The sequence below is a fragment of the Triplophysa rosa genome, unplaced genomic scaffold (assembly GCF_024868665.1).
Source record: "Triplophysa rosa unplaced genomic scaffold, Trosa_1v2 scaffold7_ERROPOS2916172, whole genome shotgun sequence".
Lineage (NCBI taxonomy): Eukaryota > Metazoa > Chordata > Actinopteri > Cypriniformes > Nemacheilidae > Triplophysa > Triplophysa rosa.
This window is the reverse complement of record NW_026634816.1, coordinates 60549-79118: the sequence shown is the minus strand read 5'-3', so window position 1 is coordinate 79118 and position 18570 is coordinate 60549. Positions and strand designations below refer to the sequence as shown.

General features: G+C 37.9%; 2 protein-coding genes across 2 annotated transcripts; both read right to left on the bottom strand.

Moving 5' to 3' along the window:
* Positions 1 to 236: 236 nt before the first annotated feature.
* LOC130551245 (scavenger receptor cysteine-rich type 1 protein M130-like) lies at positions 237 to 2505 on the bottom strand. Its single transcript, XM_057328799.1, has 5 exons — positions 2388 to 2505; positions 1907 to 2212; positions 1461 to 1763; positions 1045 to 1359; positions 237 to 250 (listed from the first exon to the last, which is right to left on the bottom strand). Exons 3-5 carry the CDS (start codon positions 1717 to 1719, stop codon positions 237 to 239), a joined length of 588 nt encoding a protein of 195 aa, XP_057184782.1. The 5' UTR covers positions 1720 to 1763; positions 1907 to 2212; positions 2388 to 2505.
* Positions 2506 to 2510: 5 nt separating this feature from the next.
* LOC130551244 (scavenger receptor cysteine-rich type 1 protein M160-like) lies at positions 2511 to 18488 on the bottom strand (the record flags this gene model as incomplete). The annotated part of the gene is made up of 28 exons (XM_057328798.1): positions 18410 to 18488; positions 17896 to 18204; positions 17140 to 17439; positions 16247 to 16555; positions 15469 to 15780; positions 15059 to 15373; positions 14335 to 14985; positions 13921 to 14220; positions 13675 to 13752; positions 13177 to 13491; positions 12887 to 13099; positions 12711 to 12806; positions 12400 to 12453; positions 12180 to 12218; positions 12012 to 12083; positions 11833 to 11895; positions 11617 to 11659; positions 7843 to 7925; positions 7304 to 7612; positions 6385 to 6684; positions 5904 to 6209; positions 5458 to 5760; positions 5042 to 5356; positions 4642 to 4968; positions 4246 to 4563; positions 3797 to 4099; positions 3023 to 3100; positions 2511 to 2848 (listed from the first exon to the last, which is right to left on the bottom strand). Coding segments are annotated over exons 1-28 (6507 nt in total), but the record flags the coding sequence as incomplete, so codon positions are not given.
* Positions 18489 to 18570: the final 82 nt, after the last annotated feature.

Sequence of the window (18570 nt, the reverse complement as noted above, 5' to 3'; positions counted from 1 at the left end):
CTGTTACCTTATTAGAGAGAAGAGAGGAAATCAACAAAGACATTCAGTGACAAATCACAGGAGCTTTACTGATTTTTACCATATTTATTAAAATACGTCAGCACCGATAAACACGACTCCTCCTTCACCTCATATGAACACTTCACTGCTGTTACATTTGAATTTAAGGAGTGACAAATAACACAGCTAACAGGAAACTGGTTTTGGTGACAGGGAACATTCTAGTTATACTGACTTCAAAGGCCAGCACCTGCAGATATAACAATACAAACATTGATAACTAATGAGTTCACAGAATATATAGTTTAGTTAGATACAGAAAAATACATCAGGATACAATTTTTTTTTTAATTTTCTGTTCAGTGATTGTAAATACACACATTAAACAAACATATATATATATATATAAACATATTCATGGTCTCTGTAAAACCAGTACACGATTACAGAATTGGGCACTCTCTTTAAAAAGGAGAATAAAGTATAAACATTAACAACAGAGTCAATTATTCTAGTATACTAAAGGAATGCTGCTGAGGTGTGTGTAAAGTCGTGGCCAAAAGTATTGGCAGTGAGTGACATAAATTTTGTGTTTTGCAAAGTTTGCTGCTTCTGTATTTGTAGATTATTTTGCCACATGTTTCTATGCTATACACTGGATATCTTAAGTTAGCATATCTTAGGTTTTAAAGGCGTTTATTGGCAAAAACATAATATGCAAAGAGTCTATATTTACAGTGTTGAGCCTTGTTTTTCATTACCTCTGTATCACAGAGTCTGTATTTCACTGGCATGCTGGATATTAGCTTCTGGGCCAAATCCTGACTGATGGTGAACGTTTCTTGCGTTATTAGTGCTCTGAGTTTATTAAAATTTGTGGGCTGCTTATCCACATTTTGACTATTAACCTATGGTCCTCTAAGTGGGATTGACACTTAGCAAATATTTAAAATACATCTGATCACTCTGCATAATAATCTATAAACAATGTGAATGAACACCACAACAGCTTTTTTTTTTTTTTTTTTTTTGAAGTTGACTCACTAGAACAAATGACTCCAACATCTTGTTCATGAGAGTATTCAGCTCGACTCCATGAAGAGATTGAACATTGTGAGAGTTGTGTTTCATTCCCCTGACAATCAAACACATCAGCCCAGATTTCACCAGATCCCTCTCCAAACCAGTCCACTCCCACAACAGACACAGCAATCCCACAATTCATCTGTCTGCAGACAACACTGGCAGCTCTCATATTCATGCACCCATCACACACTGTGCCCCACTCGGTGAAATACTGACGCTCAACTCGACCAGAACAGATATCAGAGCCGTTCACCAGTCTGAGGTCAGTGTAGCCTGGACAAAAAATGTAGATATTAGAAAAGCAGTATAAACTTGTGAAACAAAGCTGTTTTTAGACTTGTTAAATGTGATTTCAGTGAATATTCCATTATTACCAGAACATTTCAGTCCCACATCATTCTCATGGGTGCAGTTGTCTTTAGGAGAAGGTGATAATGGACACAGTGAAATATAAGACTCTTCATGAGTGCATTGAATGTCTTGTGTCCACACGGGTCCCTCTCCTTCACCAAAAGCATCTGCTCTCAGCCGCTGTACAGGAACCCCACAGTTCAGCTCTCTACACACAACCTCTGCATCCTGATCATCAAACGCAGCATCACACACTGACATCCAGGTGTCTCCATGAGGCATCTCTACTCTCCCAGTACAGCGAGAACCTCCAACCAGTTTGACAGCTTCAATTAAACACATTTTGAAAATGACAAATTGTTTAACATTATGATGTCTTAATTGTACAATTCTAGGAGTAGTGGAGAGAATTGTATTTACATAGCATATTTAAATTGAAGAACACTGTTGTCATAAGTGTAGATCTTACCAGAGCAGATGACTCCAGCATCATTAGCATGTTTTCTACCATTTTTAAGCCATTTATTTGATTGGCAGTTTGTCAGTGCAGATTCTGATCCAGAGCACAGTACATTATTAATCCAGATTGGCCCTTTCCCTTGTCCAAAACGGGCATGTGTTGGTGCTTCTAAAGCATCTCCACAATTTAGCTCTCTACACACCACTGCAGCATCTTCCAGATCCCAACCATCATGACTCACTGTTCCCCACTGACCATCATGAAGAACCTCCACTCGACCAGCACAACGACTGGTACCACCTAATCTCAGTGTTTCTGAAAGACAGAGTACAGAAAAAAGAAAGAAATGTAGAATACTTTAGCACTATAATACAGATGCATCTGTGGTTTGCTTGTGTAACATTTTAATTATTTTTTGTATACTAAATAACATTATTTGTCAGGTTTAACATTTTACTAGTTAAGGTCAAAGTAATTCATGTTTACCTACCGGCACATACAATGCCAACATCATTTTCATGGGAACAATTGATGCGTGAAGGTGATGCTGGACAAAGAGCAAATTGATATTCATTTCCTTTACATGAAATCTTTTGTGTCCACACGGGTCCCTCTCCTTTACCAAAAGCATCTCACCTGCACAGATGAGTTCAACACGTTCTTTGTGTGAGCAGTCAGTGTGTTTATTCAGGACGTGAGGACAGTCCCACAGGTGAATCTCAGTCCCTCTGCACTCGACTCTGTTCAGCCACACAACACCTTCACCAGCACCAAACGCTTCATTCCCATCAGCACTCAATGCTGCTCCACAACCCAGCTGCCTGCAGACCACCTGAGCATCTCTGATGTCCCACAGATCATCACAGACTGAACCCCACTCAGAGTTATGATACACCTCCAGCCTCCCAGAACACCTGCCTTTACCTCCACTCAGTCTGAGAGGAACATGACCTACATCACACACATCACAAAGATCATTTACACAACAACAAATTCATATAAAATTTTAACTATTCATAAATACAAATAGAGAGAACAAATATTTTTTTTATTAATAATGAATTAAGAAAAACACTTACAGCTGTAATCATTAAAACCTATTTTCATATATTTTTTTCAACATACTTGAACATTGTATCTGGTGAGGAGATGGTGAGGTAGAACATGTCAGACGACTCCGAGGAAGTTCACGAACCACCTTCTCTGAGATCATAATATAAATATATTATAAAATATAAAATCATGATCAAAATCAAAACACTGAACGGAATTTTAGCTTTGTGTTCTTACAAACCAATCAGACACATAACACAGTGTAACACATTTTTGTTTCACCCGACCTTTTTATAGTTCTTGTACAATTCTATGATAGCCTACTAATTGTGGTAATATTTATTTTAACAGCATCAATGTTTTAGTGTATATTCAGCTCAAGTAAATTTTGAGCTTATATCATTAATTACCATATATCGGACGGTATATTGCAAATAAACAAAAACTACAAATTTTCACCTATTTAAATTTTTTTTCAATTATGACGGTCAGAAAATTCTAGAAATTTCTGTATCACAGGGAAGGTGGGAAGAAGTGATGATGGGTAACTACATCTGGAACTTGCTTCGTGAGGACAGTATTAGTCAAAAAAGACAAAAACTATCAAATGTACGCTTCTGAAGTGTTGGACGACTCATTTTTAGTAACTGTTATATTAAACTGTTGTTTTGAGCTCAGTGTTATGCCAGTACCTTACCCAATTTATGCGTACAAGTAAAAATACTGAAATGTATAAATGTTTGAAGAAACAGTAAAAATTAAAGCGAAATACAACTTCAAATAAAAATTGTTACATTGTGTTATTTATTTAATTAATAGAGACAGTTGTTTGAATTTCAATCTTACCAGAGCATGTGATATGAGCCACCTCATTTTGACTGCAGTCATTCTCTCCCCACGGGGAAGATATACACTGCCATATATTTGAGTCATGTGGTCGACATTCAACATTATCCAGCCAGTTATGAGCTGATGACACTCTTGATGTAGAAGCAGACAGAACACCAGATCTTCCACAGTTGAGCTCTTGACAGATCAGACTCGCTGTGTCTCTGTTCATCTGATTCCAGCACACATTACCCCAGGATCCATTGTAGAAAACCTCCACATTCCCTTCACAGCCTTCACTTAACCTGATCTCTTTAAACTCTAGATTGAAAAGAAATTCAGCTGTCACAATACACAATGCAAGTACAAAAATAAATCATTCTGAATATATTTATACTGGATGTTCTTTTACCAATAAAAATCTTTTTTAACAACACCCATCAACATTACTACAGGTTAGTGTTTACCTGAACACACGACTCCTACATCCTCCTTGTGGTTACAGTCATGATCTCCCCAGACCCGTGAAGAGCAGTTCCACAGAGACGTCTCATTCCCCTCACAGTTCACATCATCCAGCCATATGAGTCCAGAACCAGGACCAAACCAGGCTGGTACTGGCTGATCACTGAGAGCCACTCCACACTGCAGCTGTCTGCACACCACATGAGCATCTTTAATATCCCAGGAGTCATCACACACTGTCCCCCATGAGCCTTTGTGAAAAACCTCCAGCCTCCCTACACAATCTCCACCAGAACCCACCAACCTGATCCACCTCTCACCTGAGACACAGAAAGAGAAACAGTAAATATATAAGAATCATTTAGTTTGAAAATTACAGTAAATTCTGTCATTCTGACCAAGGCAGGTGATTGACAGGTGTTGTGTGGAGCTGCAGTTGAGAGTTTGTGGAGAGCTGCTGCAGTTCCTCAGATGATGTTCAGTCCCAGAGCACTTGAAGCCCATCACACACTCATGACTGTGTTCAGCGCTGGATGAAGAGGAGCCAGAGAAGTTCAGCACAGAGCCACAGCCCAGCTGTCTGCAGACCACAGAGGATTCAGTGACACTCCATGAGTCCAGCAGAACTCTCCTCCAGACCTGATCAATGTAAACTTCCAGCTCCCCCTCACAGTCTCTCTCTCCAGACAACCTCACACCACCATCATGAAGAGCCAGAGAGGAATCTGAGAACATATTAGATATTAATTATATGTCTTACATTCTCATCGTGTTATTGAGAGAGTGAAGTTGACTCACTAGAACAAATGACTCCAACATCTTGTTCATGAGAGTATTCAGCTCGACTCCATGAAGAGATTGAACATTGTGAGAGTTGTGTTTCATTCCCCTGACAATCAAACACATCAGCCCAGATTTCACCAGATCCCTCTCCAAACCAGTCCACTCCCACAACAGACACAGCAATCCCACAATTCATCTGTCTGCAGACAACACTGGCAGCTCTCATATTCATGCACCCATCACACACTGTGCCCCACTCGGTGAAATACTGACGCTCAACTCGACCAGAACAGATATCAGAGCCGTTCACCAGTCTGAGGTCAGTGTAGCCTGGACAAAAAATGTAGATATTAGAAAAGCAGTATAAACTTGTGAAACAAAGCTGTTTTTAGACTTGTTAAATGTGATTTCAGTGAATATTCCATTATTACCAGAACATTTCAGTCCCACATCATTCTCATGGGTGCAGTTGTCTTTAGGAGAAGGTGATAATGGACACAGTGAAATATAAGACTCTTCATGAGTGCATTGAATGTCTTGTGTCCACACGGGTCCCTCTCCTTCACCAAAAGCATCTGCTCTCAGCCGCTGTACAGGAACCCCACAGTTCAGCTCTCTACACACAACCTCTGCATCCTGATCATCAAACGCAGCATCACACACTGACATCCAGGTGTCTCCATGAGGCATCTCTACTCTCCCAGTACAGCGAGAACCTCCAACCAGTTTGACAGCTTCAATTAAACACATTTTGAAAATGACAAATTGTTTAACATTATGATGTCTTAATTGTACAATTCTAGGAGTAGTGGAGAGAATTGTATTTACATAGCATATTTAAATTGAAGAACACTGTTGTCATAAGTGTAGATCTTACCAGAGCAGATGACTCCAGCATCATTAGCATGTTTTCTACCATTTTTAAGCCATTTATTTGATTGGCAGTTTGTCAGTGCAGATTCTGATCCAGAGCACAGTACATTATTAATCCAGATTGGCCCTTTCCCTTGTCCAAAACGGGCATGTGTTGGTGCTTCTAAAGCATCTCCACAATTTAGCTCTCTACACACCACTGCAGCATCTTCCAGATCCCAACCATCATGACTCACTGTTCCCCACTGACCATCATGAAGAACCTCCACTCGACCAGCACAACGACTGGTACCACCTAATCTCAGTGTTTCTGAAAGACAGAGTACAGAAAAAAGAAAGAAATGTAGAATACTTTAGCACTATAATACAGATGCATCTGTGGTTTGCTTGTGTAACATTTTAATTATTTTTTGTATACTAAATAACATTATTTGTCAGGTTTAACATTTTACTAGTTAAGGTCAAAGTAATTCATGTTTACCTACCGGCACATACAATGCCAACATCATTTTCATGGGAACAATTGATGCGTGAAGGTGATGCTGGACAAAGAGCAAATTGATATTCATTTCCTTTACATGAAATCTTTTGTGTCCACACGGGTCCCTCTCCTTTACCAAAAGCATCTGCTCCCAGCCGCTGTACAGGAGGTCCACAGCCCATCTCTCTACACACAACCTCTGCATCCTGATCATCAAACGCAGCATCACACACTGACATCCAGGTGTTTCCATGAGGCATCTCTACTCTCCCAGAACAGCGAGAACCTCCAACCAGCCTGACTCCTAACATTATGTAAAATAAACAACCACACACACACACATGCACGCACACGCGCACACACGCACACGCACGCACACACACACGCACGCACACGCACGCACACGCACACACACACACACACACACACACACACACACATGCTGGGTTTCCAAGTTTTATGGGGACATTCCATAGATGCAATAGTTTTTATAGTGTACAAACTGTATATCATATTCCCTAACCCACCCCCTAACCCTAACAATCATACAAAACTGTCTGCTCTTTTAGATTTTCAAAACAGTGAATTCTGTATGATTTATAAGCTTGTTTCCTCATGGGGACAAAAAAATGTCCCCACAAGGACAAGGGTTTTGGATATTGCCATCTTTGTGGGGACATTTTGTCCCCATAACGTAGGGTTTACCCTTCCCACACATCAAGGCACACACACACACACATACACACACACACACACACACACACACACACACACACACACACACACACACACACACACACACACACACAAACTATTCGATTGGTTTCTATTGCATAAAAACTATTGCACTGGTACACACACACACACATACTGTAAATAATTTAATGTCCTAAAGATTTCTGAAAGTAAAGGAAATAACATACCTGAACAGATAACTCCGGCATCTTCATTGTGTTTACAATTATGATCACCCAGTTTTTTTGAACTGCAGCTCAGTATTGTGGTCTCTGATCCACTACATTCTACATTATCCTTCCAGATTTTTCCTGATCCCGGTCCAAAATACGCAAGATGTACTGTATCTAAATTACTGTCACAGCCCAGCTCTCTGCACAACACTGATGCTGCGGTTAAGTCCCAATAATCATCACACACTGTTCCCCATTCTCCTTTATAATAAACCTCCACCCTACCAGCACAAGAATTACTGCCACCAACCAGTTTCACTCTACCTGTACACAATATATAAAATAATGTATATCAAATGTACATAGTGACAGAAGAGAGAAAAACAGACAGAAAGTAACAAGGACCAAGAGAAAAAAATAACCATTAGAGCAGGCAAAACATTTATATTAAGTGGAACTGTAGGATATTTCATGACCGATTTATAAGACTAAGACATATTTAGTTACTATAATTTATATATGAATATAAGTATCTTGAATGTGTACAAACATACCAGCTGTGGATAATCTGGCTATAGAGGACAGAAGAATGAGTGTTAGACAGATCTTCATCTTCTTCAACTCTTCACAAAGTCTGCTGACAGATGCATGAAGAGATGTAGAGATGCTACACAACCGCCAAACAACAGCAAGCCAATCAAAGACTCTGTTACCTTATTAGAGAGAAGAGAGGAAATCAACAAAGACATTCAGTGACAAATCACAGGAGCTTTACTGATTTTTACCATATTTATTAAAATACGTCAGCACCGATAAACACGACTCCTCCTTCACCTCATATGAACACTTCACTGCTGTTACATTTGAATTTAAGGAGTGACAAATAACACAGCTAACAGGAAACTGGTTTTGGTGACAGGGAACATTCTAGTTATACTGACTTCAAAGGCCAGCACCTGCAGATATAACAATACAAACATTGATAACTAATGAGTTCACAGAATATATAGTTTAGTTAGATACAGAAAAATACATCAGGATACAATTTTTTTTTTAATTTTCTGTTCAGTGATTGTAAATACACACATTAAACAAACATATATATATATATATAAACATATTCATGGTCTCTGTAAAACCAGTACACGATTACAGAATTGGGCACTCTCTTTAAAAAGGAGAATAAAGTATAAACATTAACAACAGAGTCAATTATTCTAGTATACTAAAGGAATGCTGCTGAGGTGTGTGTAAAGTCGTGGCCAAAAGTATTGGCAGTGAGTGACATAAATTTTGTGTTTTGCAAAGTTTGCTGCTTCTGTATTTGTAGATTATTTTGCCACATGTTTCTATGCTATACACTGGATATCTTAAGTTAGCATATCTTAGGTTTTAAAGGCGTTTATTGGCAAAAACATAATATGCAAAGAGTCTATATTTACAGTGTTGAGCCTTGTTTTTCATTACCTCTGTATCACAGAGTCTGTATTTCACTGGCATGCTGGATATTAGCTTCTGGGCCAAATCCTGACTGATGGTGAACGTTTCTTGCGTTATTAGTGCTCTGAGTTTATTAAAATTTGTGGGCTGCTTATCCACATTTTGACTATTAACCTATGGTCCTCTAAGTGGGATTGACACTTAGCAAATATTTAAAATACATCTGATCACTCTGCATAATAATCTATAAACAATGTGAATGAACACCACAACAGCTTTTTTTTTTTTTTTTTTTTTAAACTGTGCAACACAACATTTGCATCATTGCCTATACTTTTGGCCACAGTACACATGGCTGTACTCATGCTATACTCATTTGATCCTGAGAGTGGCAGTAAAAACAACTGTGATATAAAATAGCTAAAAATCTTCCTGATTACTGAAGAGGAAGTCGGTAACAACAGAGGTTGTATGTATGTATAATATGTATGTGTATGTGTGTGTGTATATTTGCCCCTTCCTGATTTTTAATATTACACAAAGAAAACCAGAGTAAATACAAAATGCAGTTTATAAATTATGGTTTTATTTATTAAGGGAAAAAACTATCCAAACATTTCTGACCTTATGTGATTATTTGCCCTCTAAACCTAATAGCTGTGCCACCCTTGGCGGCAACAACTGCAATCAAGCGTTAGCGATAGCTCGCAATGAGTCTTTCACATGGCTGTGGAGGACTTTTGGCCCACTCTTCTTTGCAGAATTGTTTTAATTCAGCCACATTGGAGGGTCTTCGAGCATTAACAGCCTTTTTAAGGTCATGCCACAGCAGTTCAACTGGATTGAAGTCCAAACTTTGACTAGGCCACTCCAAAACCTTTATTTTTATTTTTTTTAGCCATTCAGAGGTGGACTTGCTGGTGTGTTTTGAATCATTGTCCATTGGCCAGACATTCTCTTTTAGGATTTTCTGGTAGAGCTGATGTGTTGCTATTTGAGATCTTTTAGACTACACTTCAGTTTGTCAGACAGGTTCTACTTCAGTGAGTTCTTGATTCAACAGGTCTGGCAGTAATTAGGCTTGAGTGTGGCTAGTGAAATTTAACTCAGTTATTCAATTCATCACAGTTAATTCATGATTTACCAAGGGGGCAATTACTTTTTCACATAAGGTCAGAAATGTTTGGATTGGTTTTTCCCTTAATAAATAAAACCATAATTTAAAAACTGTATTTTGTATTTACTTTTCTTTGAGAAATATTAAAATTTGTTTGATGATCTGAATCATTTAAGCATGACAAATATGCAAAAATCAAAAACTCCGGAAGGGGGCAAATACTTTTTCACAGCACTGTATGTATATATTAATGATATAATTATTAGTTAATTTGTAATATATAGTATATATTATATATATATATATATATATGTATGTATATAGAGTATGTATTTTTTTATAAAAACAGAATTTTGTGGGGTCTATTTACGAGCTCAGAAAATCTGAATCCTCCACTGGACCACATTTAATGCTATAGAGTTGTTTTTAGTTGAATAGATGAGTAAATTACAGATTACTAATGAAACGGAGTCAAACAAAATACTGGTGAAAACCCTACAATGGTTGAAGCAAACAGGAGAACATTTCATATTACACAAATCAAATCAAAGTTAAATAACTGATCAAATATTGTAATTCATTTTTGACAATTTGTATTTGTATGGTGCTTTCATAACAATTTTTTTTACAGTTTGATATATTCCAAAGATGCACACACACACATGCACACACATTGTTTACCTTGCACTAAATGGCATTATTTCAATCCCAAAATTAAGCAGTTACCAGACTTGAAAAATTATACAACACATAAGGACGTGTTAAAAGGAACATGGCAGCGTGGTTTAGGTTTGAAAAGTTACATCTAAACAAACCCCAAGACTTCTGAAACAATGTACTTTGGACAGATGAGAGAAAGCAAGATACTTCCAAGCACACTAGTAAGTCTTTAATGGAATGACTGGAAAGACAACTATCAAGGTGTTGCAATGGCAAAGTCCAGACCTGAACCAGTCCAATCTGCTGTGACAGGGACATTAGAAAAGCTGTGCGTAAACAAATGCCCACAAATCTCAATGAACGGAAGCAACATTGTAAAGAAGAGTGGGACAACATTCCACCGAAGATGTGAGAGACTGATAAAGTCATACAGAAAACAATTACTTCAAATTACTGATGCTATACTGTAGGTGGTATATGGAGCACGTAATGTTGTTCATTTCCGGTTTTCTAATGTTGCTTAAAATCATAGAATTCAAATAGCGTGTACTTTCTGATTAAAGTAAATTTAATCACAGATTTTCAAACAAATGCACTTTTAATACAGACTGTTAGTAAGTGTAAAATAGTAACTGATTCACGATTATGCAAACAATTTTTAATGCACACAAAGGTTGAGATGCCCATCTTACATAAACTGTGCCATTTAGATGGGTATACATTATTTGTAACATTCTTGATTATGAATATTATTTGTTGTAAATGAGCTCCAAAATTTGAGCAAAGCGCACTGAAAGTACTAAAAAAAGCTGATATGCTAAAGTTACAAGTGTATTATAAGCCATATAGTAAAGATTTTTGCATATAATTCTTGGTAACAGAACATTTGATATGTAAGAAGAACAAAGCAATGAAGATTTGGTAAAAATATAAGATCACTGTAATGTCAGAGAGTTGATTTTATGAACATGGGAAGTGGCAAACCCTCCCCCTTTATTAGACTCCTCCCCCATATTCTCATTGTCTGTTAAGAACAAAAGCAAATTTATTTACATACAGTTGTAATTGCTCAATTTAGTCAATAATTTAGTTTAGTCAATAATTTATTTACCTTGCACTGATGTTCTTCACATCATCATACTCCTGATCTTCCTCTGATACACATATGAAAAAAAAGACAAACAAATATATGACATTGTACTTTTAATTGTACCTTGTCTTTCTCTAACTGTCTTAGATTAATTAATGACACGTGATAAATCCATGAGGAGTGACCTTAAATAACTGCACATTCAATAGCCATAGACACATAAGTAGTTCAACTCACCATTTATACCTTGAACGTTCTGTCTAATAATGACAACGTCATCATAATGTTCTGAAGCATCTGCTACACACATTAAAATATAAAACCATAAGCCATACATCCAAAAAATATATTGTCTATATTTCATCTTAATACTGTATATGGGTTTAAATAGATTGTTGCTAAAAACAGAACTATACCTGTTTCATGATCTACGGTCAGTCCATCAGTGTTGACATCATTATAGTATCCTGAGTTTCCTGTCTGTTCTCCTTCAAAGCGCAATGAAAACATAATGTAAACATGTTCTTGCATTTGTTTTAATCTACTATTATTGAAATCATGTGAAAGTTAAAGAGGTCACTTACCTTTAATTCCGCTGCTGTTAGTAACTTCATTGTCACATTCTTTTGTAAAAAAAAATGAAAGGGTACGTGATTCTCTTAAACTGTATCAATTATAGGATTTATTGCATTACCTTCAGGAGTAGAATTTGTGAATTTTGCTTAGCATTTTTCTTAATTAAGTTTGTGAATCAAATTACTTAACGTCAAGTTTTAAATATAGTAGATACGTCCATCTTCTAACCTGAGAAAGATTCATCAGCATCTTCAGAATGCTGTTTTTCAGAGATGAGACTCCCTGTTGTGAAGGAGAACATTATAACATACAACCTGAACCTCATTTCCTCTGATCTTAGAGCTTGTGTGTTAATGAAACCAAAACAAAAAATCAGGTGAGCGGATATACCGGCGGATACAACGGTTATGTCATATTCATGAATTTAATTGGTCAAACTGAGTGGCAATGTACAGTTTAATGATATTTAATGGACTGAGATAACTGCAAACACACACATACAGTATAAGCTATACACACATATTAGGATACTGACTTACCTCTCTGTGTGAAGTGTTTGTGTCTGTTTGTGTGTCTGTGATCAATCTCTTCATAAACTGCCTCAGTCTTAGCCACGTGTCTCCTCTTAGAGAGAGCTGTGAGTGTAAAACACACAAACCTGCTGTCAGTTGATCACACATGACTGATGATACAGTAAAAAATATATAACCTGTACCTCTCCTCATCACTCTGTTGTGTTGAATCAGTATCAGCAGCGGCACTAAGAGCAGTAAGAGCAAAACTCCCAGAACAATCACAACCACTGGGGGAATGAAGAGAGACGCTGCTGGAGGAGTTTGAGGAGGAGTCACTGTTGTTGATGGCACTGCTCTCCTGCTAGTCTGAGAAACTGAAGGAGAAGCTGTTGTTGTTGTGGACACAGACAAATCTGTCAATAGAAAAACACAAACATTAAAGAAACTGCTGAAATTATTATCCATTCATCACTCAGTGTTTTGTTCTCACCTGCACAGATGAGTCTAACGCGTTCTTTGCGTGAGCAGTCAGTGTGGTTATTCAGGACGTGAGGACAGTCCCACAGGTGAATCTCAGTCCCTCTGCACTCGACTCTGTTCAGCCACACAACACCTTCACCAGCACCAAACGCTTCATTCCCATCAGCACTCAATGCTGCTCCACAACCCAGCTGCCTGCAGACCACCTGAGCATCTCTGATGTCCCACAGATCATCACAGACTGAACCCCACTCAGAGTTATGATACACCTCCAGCCTCCCAGAACACCTGCCTTTACCTCCACTCAGTCTGAGAGGAACATGACCTACATCACACACATCACACAGCATTTACAACAACACATACCCACTAAAACTTACAGTGGGATGTGAATGTGGAATACAGAAAAAAATACATAGAACAAATTTGAAATTTTTGAATAATAAAAAAATATTTAAATAATAATAATAACAACAATTTAAAATATTTGTTTATCATCTACACATACTCGAACATTGTCTCTGGTGAGGAGATGGTGAGGTAGAACATTTCAGACGACTCCGAGGAACTTCATGAATCTCCTTCTCTGAGATTATAAAATAGTAAAATTAAGTTCACCACTAAACAGAACATTTGAAATTCAAAAATACTTTTACATCCTACCAATTGGACTCTTAGTTGGTTTAATATAATACACTGCACACAAAAGTATTTTTGAAAAAAATCACCAGGCAGTTTTTAAATGGGATCACACCTGAGCAGGTAATTTTGGCCACTTCATCTTCATTGCAGTCGTTCGGTGCCCAGGGTGAAGATGGACACTGCCATAAGGTGGAATCATGTGATCGACATTTCAGTTCATTCAACCAATTTTGAGACCTCAGTCCATCTGAATAACTGGGTTCACCGACAGATCTTCCACAGTTGAGCTCTTGACAGATCAGACTCGCTGTGTTTCTGTTCATCTGATTGTAGCAAACATTACCCCAGGATCCATTGTAGAAAACCTCCACATTCCCTTCACAGCCTTCACTTAACCTGAGCTCTTTAAACTCTAGATTAAAAATTAAATTAGAATCAACCGCAGACTGATAAAGTACAAATCGTTATATATCTAATAATAATATATTTACTCACAATTACCACATTACTACAGGTTAGTGTTTACCTGAGCACACGACTCCTACATCCTCCTTGTGTTTACAGTCATGATCTCCCCAGACCCGTGAAGAGCAGTTCCACAGAGACGTCTCATTCCCCTCACAGTTCACATCATCCAGCCATATGAGTCCAGAACCAGGACCAAACCAGGCTGGTACTGGCTGATCACTGAGAGCCACTCCACACTGCAGCTGTCTGCACACCACATGAGCATCTTTAATATCCCAGGAGTCATCACACACTGTCCCCCATGAGCCTTTGTGAAAAACCTCCAGCCTCCCTGCACAATCTCCACCAGAACCCACCAACCTGATGGATCTGTCATTCTGACCAAGGCAGGTGATTGACAGGTGTTGTGTGGAGCTGCAGTTGAGAGTTTGTGGAGAGCTGCTGCAGTTCCTCAGATGATGTTCAGTCCCAGAGCACTTGAAGCCCATCACACACTCATGACTGTGTTCAGCGCTGGATGAAGAGGAGCCAGAGAAGTTCAGCACAGAGCCACAGCCCAGCTGTCTGCAGACCACAGAGGATTCAGTGACACTCCATGAGTCCAGCAGAACTCTCCTCCAGACCTGATCAATGTAAACTTCCAGCTCCCCCTCACAGTCTCTCTCTCCAGACAACCTCACACCACCATCATGAAGAGCCAGAGAGGAATCTGAGAACATATTAGATATTAATTATATGTCTCACATTCTCATCGTGTTATTGAGAGAGTGAAGTTGACTCACTAGAACAAATGACTCCAACATCTTGTTCATGAGAGTATTCAGCTCGACTCCATGAAGAGATTGAACATTGTGAGAGTTGTGTTTCATTCCCCTGACAATCAAACACATCAGCCCAGATTTCACCAGATCCCTCTCCAAACCAGTCCACTCCCACAACAGACACAGCAATCCCACAATTCATCTGTCTGCAGACAACACTGGCAGCTCTCATATTCATGCACCCATCACACACTGTGCCCCACTCGGTGAAATACTGACGCTCAACTCGACCAGAACAGAAATCAGGACCGTTCACAAGTCTGAGTGCTGTGTAACCTGAACAGAGAAATATCATCTTATGAGGGAGAAATTGCAGCTCATTTATTTGTATATAATAAATCAAATGAGAAAGTTAAATATTTATACTTAACCAGAGCAAATCAGTCCCACATCATTGTCATGAGAACAGTTGAAGACTTTTGAAGACTTTGTGAAGTGTTGTGGACAAAATAATAATTGAGACTCATTTCCTCTACATTGAATGTCTTGTGTCCACACGGGTCCCTCTCCTTCACCAAAAGCATCTGCTCCCAGCCGCTGTACAGGAACCCCACAGTTCAGCTCTCTACACACAACCTCTGCATCCTGATCATCAAACGCAGCATCACACACTGACATCCAGATGTCTCCACGATGCATCTCTACTCTCCCAGAACAGTGAGAACTTCCAACCAGTCTGATTGCTTCAATTGAAAGAGAAATATGTTTTAGCCTTTTATGTCTGTCAAAAAATAGAAATATATATATATATTGTTCATTCTCTCCTTTGCTTACTCCAGCTTTAATCCTCCTAGTAGAATGGCCTTGTAAACTAACGGTAGGCCTACTGTTTAGTGTGTTGACAAAATGTTTATATACTCTCCTACTTGTAAGTCGCTTTGGATAAAAGCGTCTGCCAAATGAATAAATGTAAATGTAATTGTTTTAATGAATTTGCTAATTGATATTTCAAGAGATATACTTATAAACCTTGTAAATTATAAATGTTTAAGTCATTCAGTAATTATAATGTCTTATTTAAAATATTCAAGGAGCGATTTGAAAAAGGGAGTGAAAAGGAATGTGGAGAGGATTGTATTTACAGTATAATGTAAGTTCTATGAGAGGCAACTAATGCAAAACGGTTGTCATAAGTGTAGAAGATCTTACCAGAGCAGATGATCCCAACATCATTTGCATGATTACCACTCTGTATCCGCCATCTGTTTGTTTCACAGTGTATCAGTGCAGGCTCTTGTCCAGTGCAGCGTACATTATTACTCCAGACTGGCCCTTTACCTTCCCCAAAATAAGCATGTGTTGGTGCTTCTACAGCCTCTCCACAGCCCAGCTCTCTACACACCACTGCAGCATCTGTCAGATCCCAACCATCATGACTCACTGTTCCCCACTGACCATCATGAAGAACCTCCACTCGACCAGCACAGCGACTGCCACCATCTACTAATCTCACTGTTTCTAAAATAAGTACAGCAGAACACAAAAAGAAATGTAGAATTAAATTTAGCACATAATACAGATGCTTTTATGCTTTATGTTTAAATATTTTACAAGTTAACATTAGACGATGGAGAAACAAAATAATTACAAATAAAATATTTCTGCAAAATTATTTAACCTTGGCTAAGTTTTAATTAATTTTAATTAAATGTTTTTAGATAGTTAATAATAAGTATATGAACAATTTAACACTTTAAAACCTGAAGCAAAAATTATATTTTTTTACGGTAACATTCTTGCACTGTGTGGTAGCGCAAATTGTGTATTTTCATGAGCAATTTGAATTTTCATGATAGCGCAAATGGTTAAAAAGTTATGGTCAAACGAATTCAGCTCCGTAAATAAATATTACACCTCAGGTTTAATAGGGTTAACGATGAAGTGGGCGATATCTACAAATTAACCTACAGTAGATTAATAAACACTGTGAAAATTCCTGGTTATTGTTACTTAATGATACCTATTGCATTTATTCATGTTAACAAATGAAACTTTACAGTAACATTTTACCATTTAAAGTAATTTACTATATGTTTACCTACCGGCACATACAATGCCAACATCATTTTCATGGGAACAATTGATGTTTGAAGGTGATGTTGGACAAAGATCAAACTGATATTCGTTTCCTCTACATTGAATGTCTTGTGTCCAAACGGGTCCCTCTCCTTCACCAAAAGCATCTGCTCCCAGCAGCTGTACAGGAGGTCCACAGCCCATCTCTCTACACACAACCTCTGCATCCTGATCATCAAACGCAGCATCACACACTGACTTCCAGGTATTTCCATGAGGCACCTCTACTCTTCCAGAACAACGAGAACCTCCAACCAGCCTGACTCCTACCATTACAGGATATTACTTAATGAAACTAAATATTCACACAAACACACATTTCTATTGCGAAAGTGTTAGCAGTATTTAGTAATGCTTCACAATGGGGTTTTATTAGTAAATGCATTAGCTATAACAATAAGCAATATCGTTTTATGGCACTTTTTAAAATTTGCTAATGTCAGTCCTGAAAAAAAAAACTATTGTTCATGTTAGTGCACTGTGTACTGATTCAACATTTAATTTTGAAATTGTATTAGGAAATGTTCACATATTACAAGTCAACTATACTGTTAACAAATAGAACCTTATATAGTGTAAAGTGTTACCCAATGTTTCTTACAAATAATTACAATTTATTTATTTTTAGCAATCAATATTATTATATATTTTTTTCAATCTTTTAACGGCACACACATCCAGAAGTTAATACTGTAATGATGTCATATTTTTAAATAATATACCTGAACAGATAATTCCAGGATCTTCATTGTGATTACAATTTTTTGCTTCCATTAGCATTCCTCTGCATTCCATTGGTGTGGATTCGGATCCACTACATTGCACATTATACGTCCAGATTTTTCCTGATCCCGGTCCAAAGCGAGCAAGATGCATTGTACCTAAATTACCGTCACAGCCCAGATCTCTGCACAACACTGATGCACCTCTTAAGTCCCAATAATCAGCACACACGGTTCCCCATTCTCCATTATAATATATCTCTACCCTACCAGCACAAGAATTACTGCCACCAACCAGCCTGAATCTGCCTGTATACATAAAAATAATGTAATGAAAGAAGAGGAAGAACAACAAACAGTAACACAGAGGAAGAAAAAAATGAACATTAAACTAAGCAATACTTGTAAATAAATGCACTGCAAACATTAAAATAACCAAAAAATAAAAATAATCATTTATAAAACTATAAATAAAAAATAACACAAACATATTCTTGATTGCATACAAACATACCAGCTGTGGTGAACCTAACTATAGAGGACAGAAGAATGATTGTTAGACAGCCCTCCATCTTTCTCAGCTCTTCACACAGTCTACTTAACTTTCTGACAGATGCATGAAGAGATGTAGAGATGCTACACAACCGCCAAACAACAGCAAACCAATCAAAGACT

Coding starts and splice junctions, on each gene's coding strand:
- LOC130551245 (XM_057328799.1), bottom strand. CDS start 1,719: ATGCCTCATGGAGACACCTGGATGTCAGTGTGTGATGCTGCGTTTGAT. Junction 1,360..1,460: donor TGTGGGACTGAAATGTTCTG/GTAATAATGGAA, acceptor TTTTTTGTCCAG/GCTACACTGACCTCAGACTG.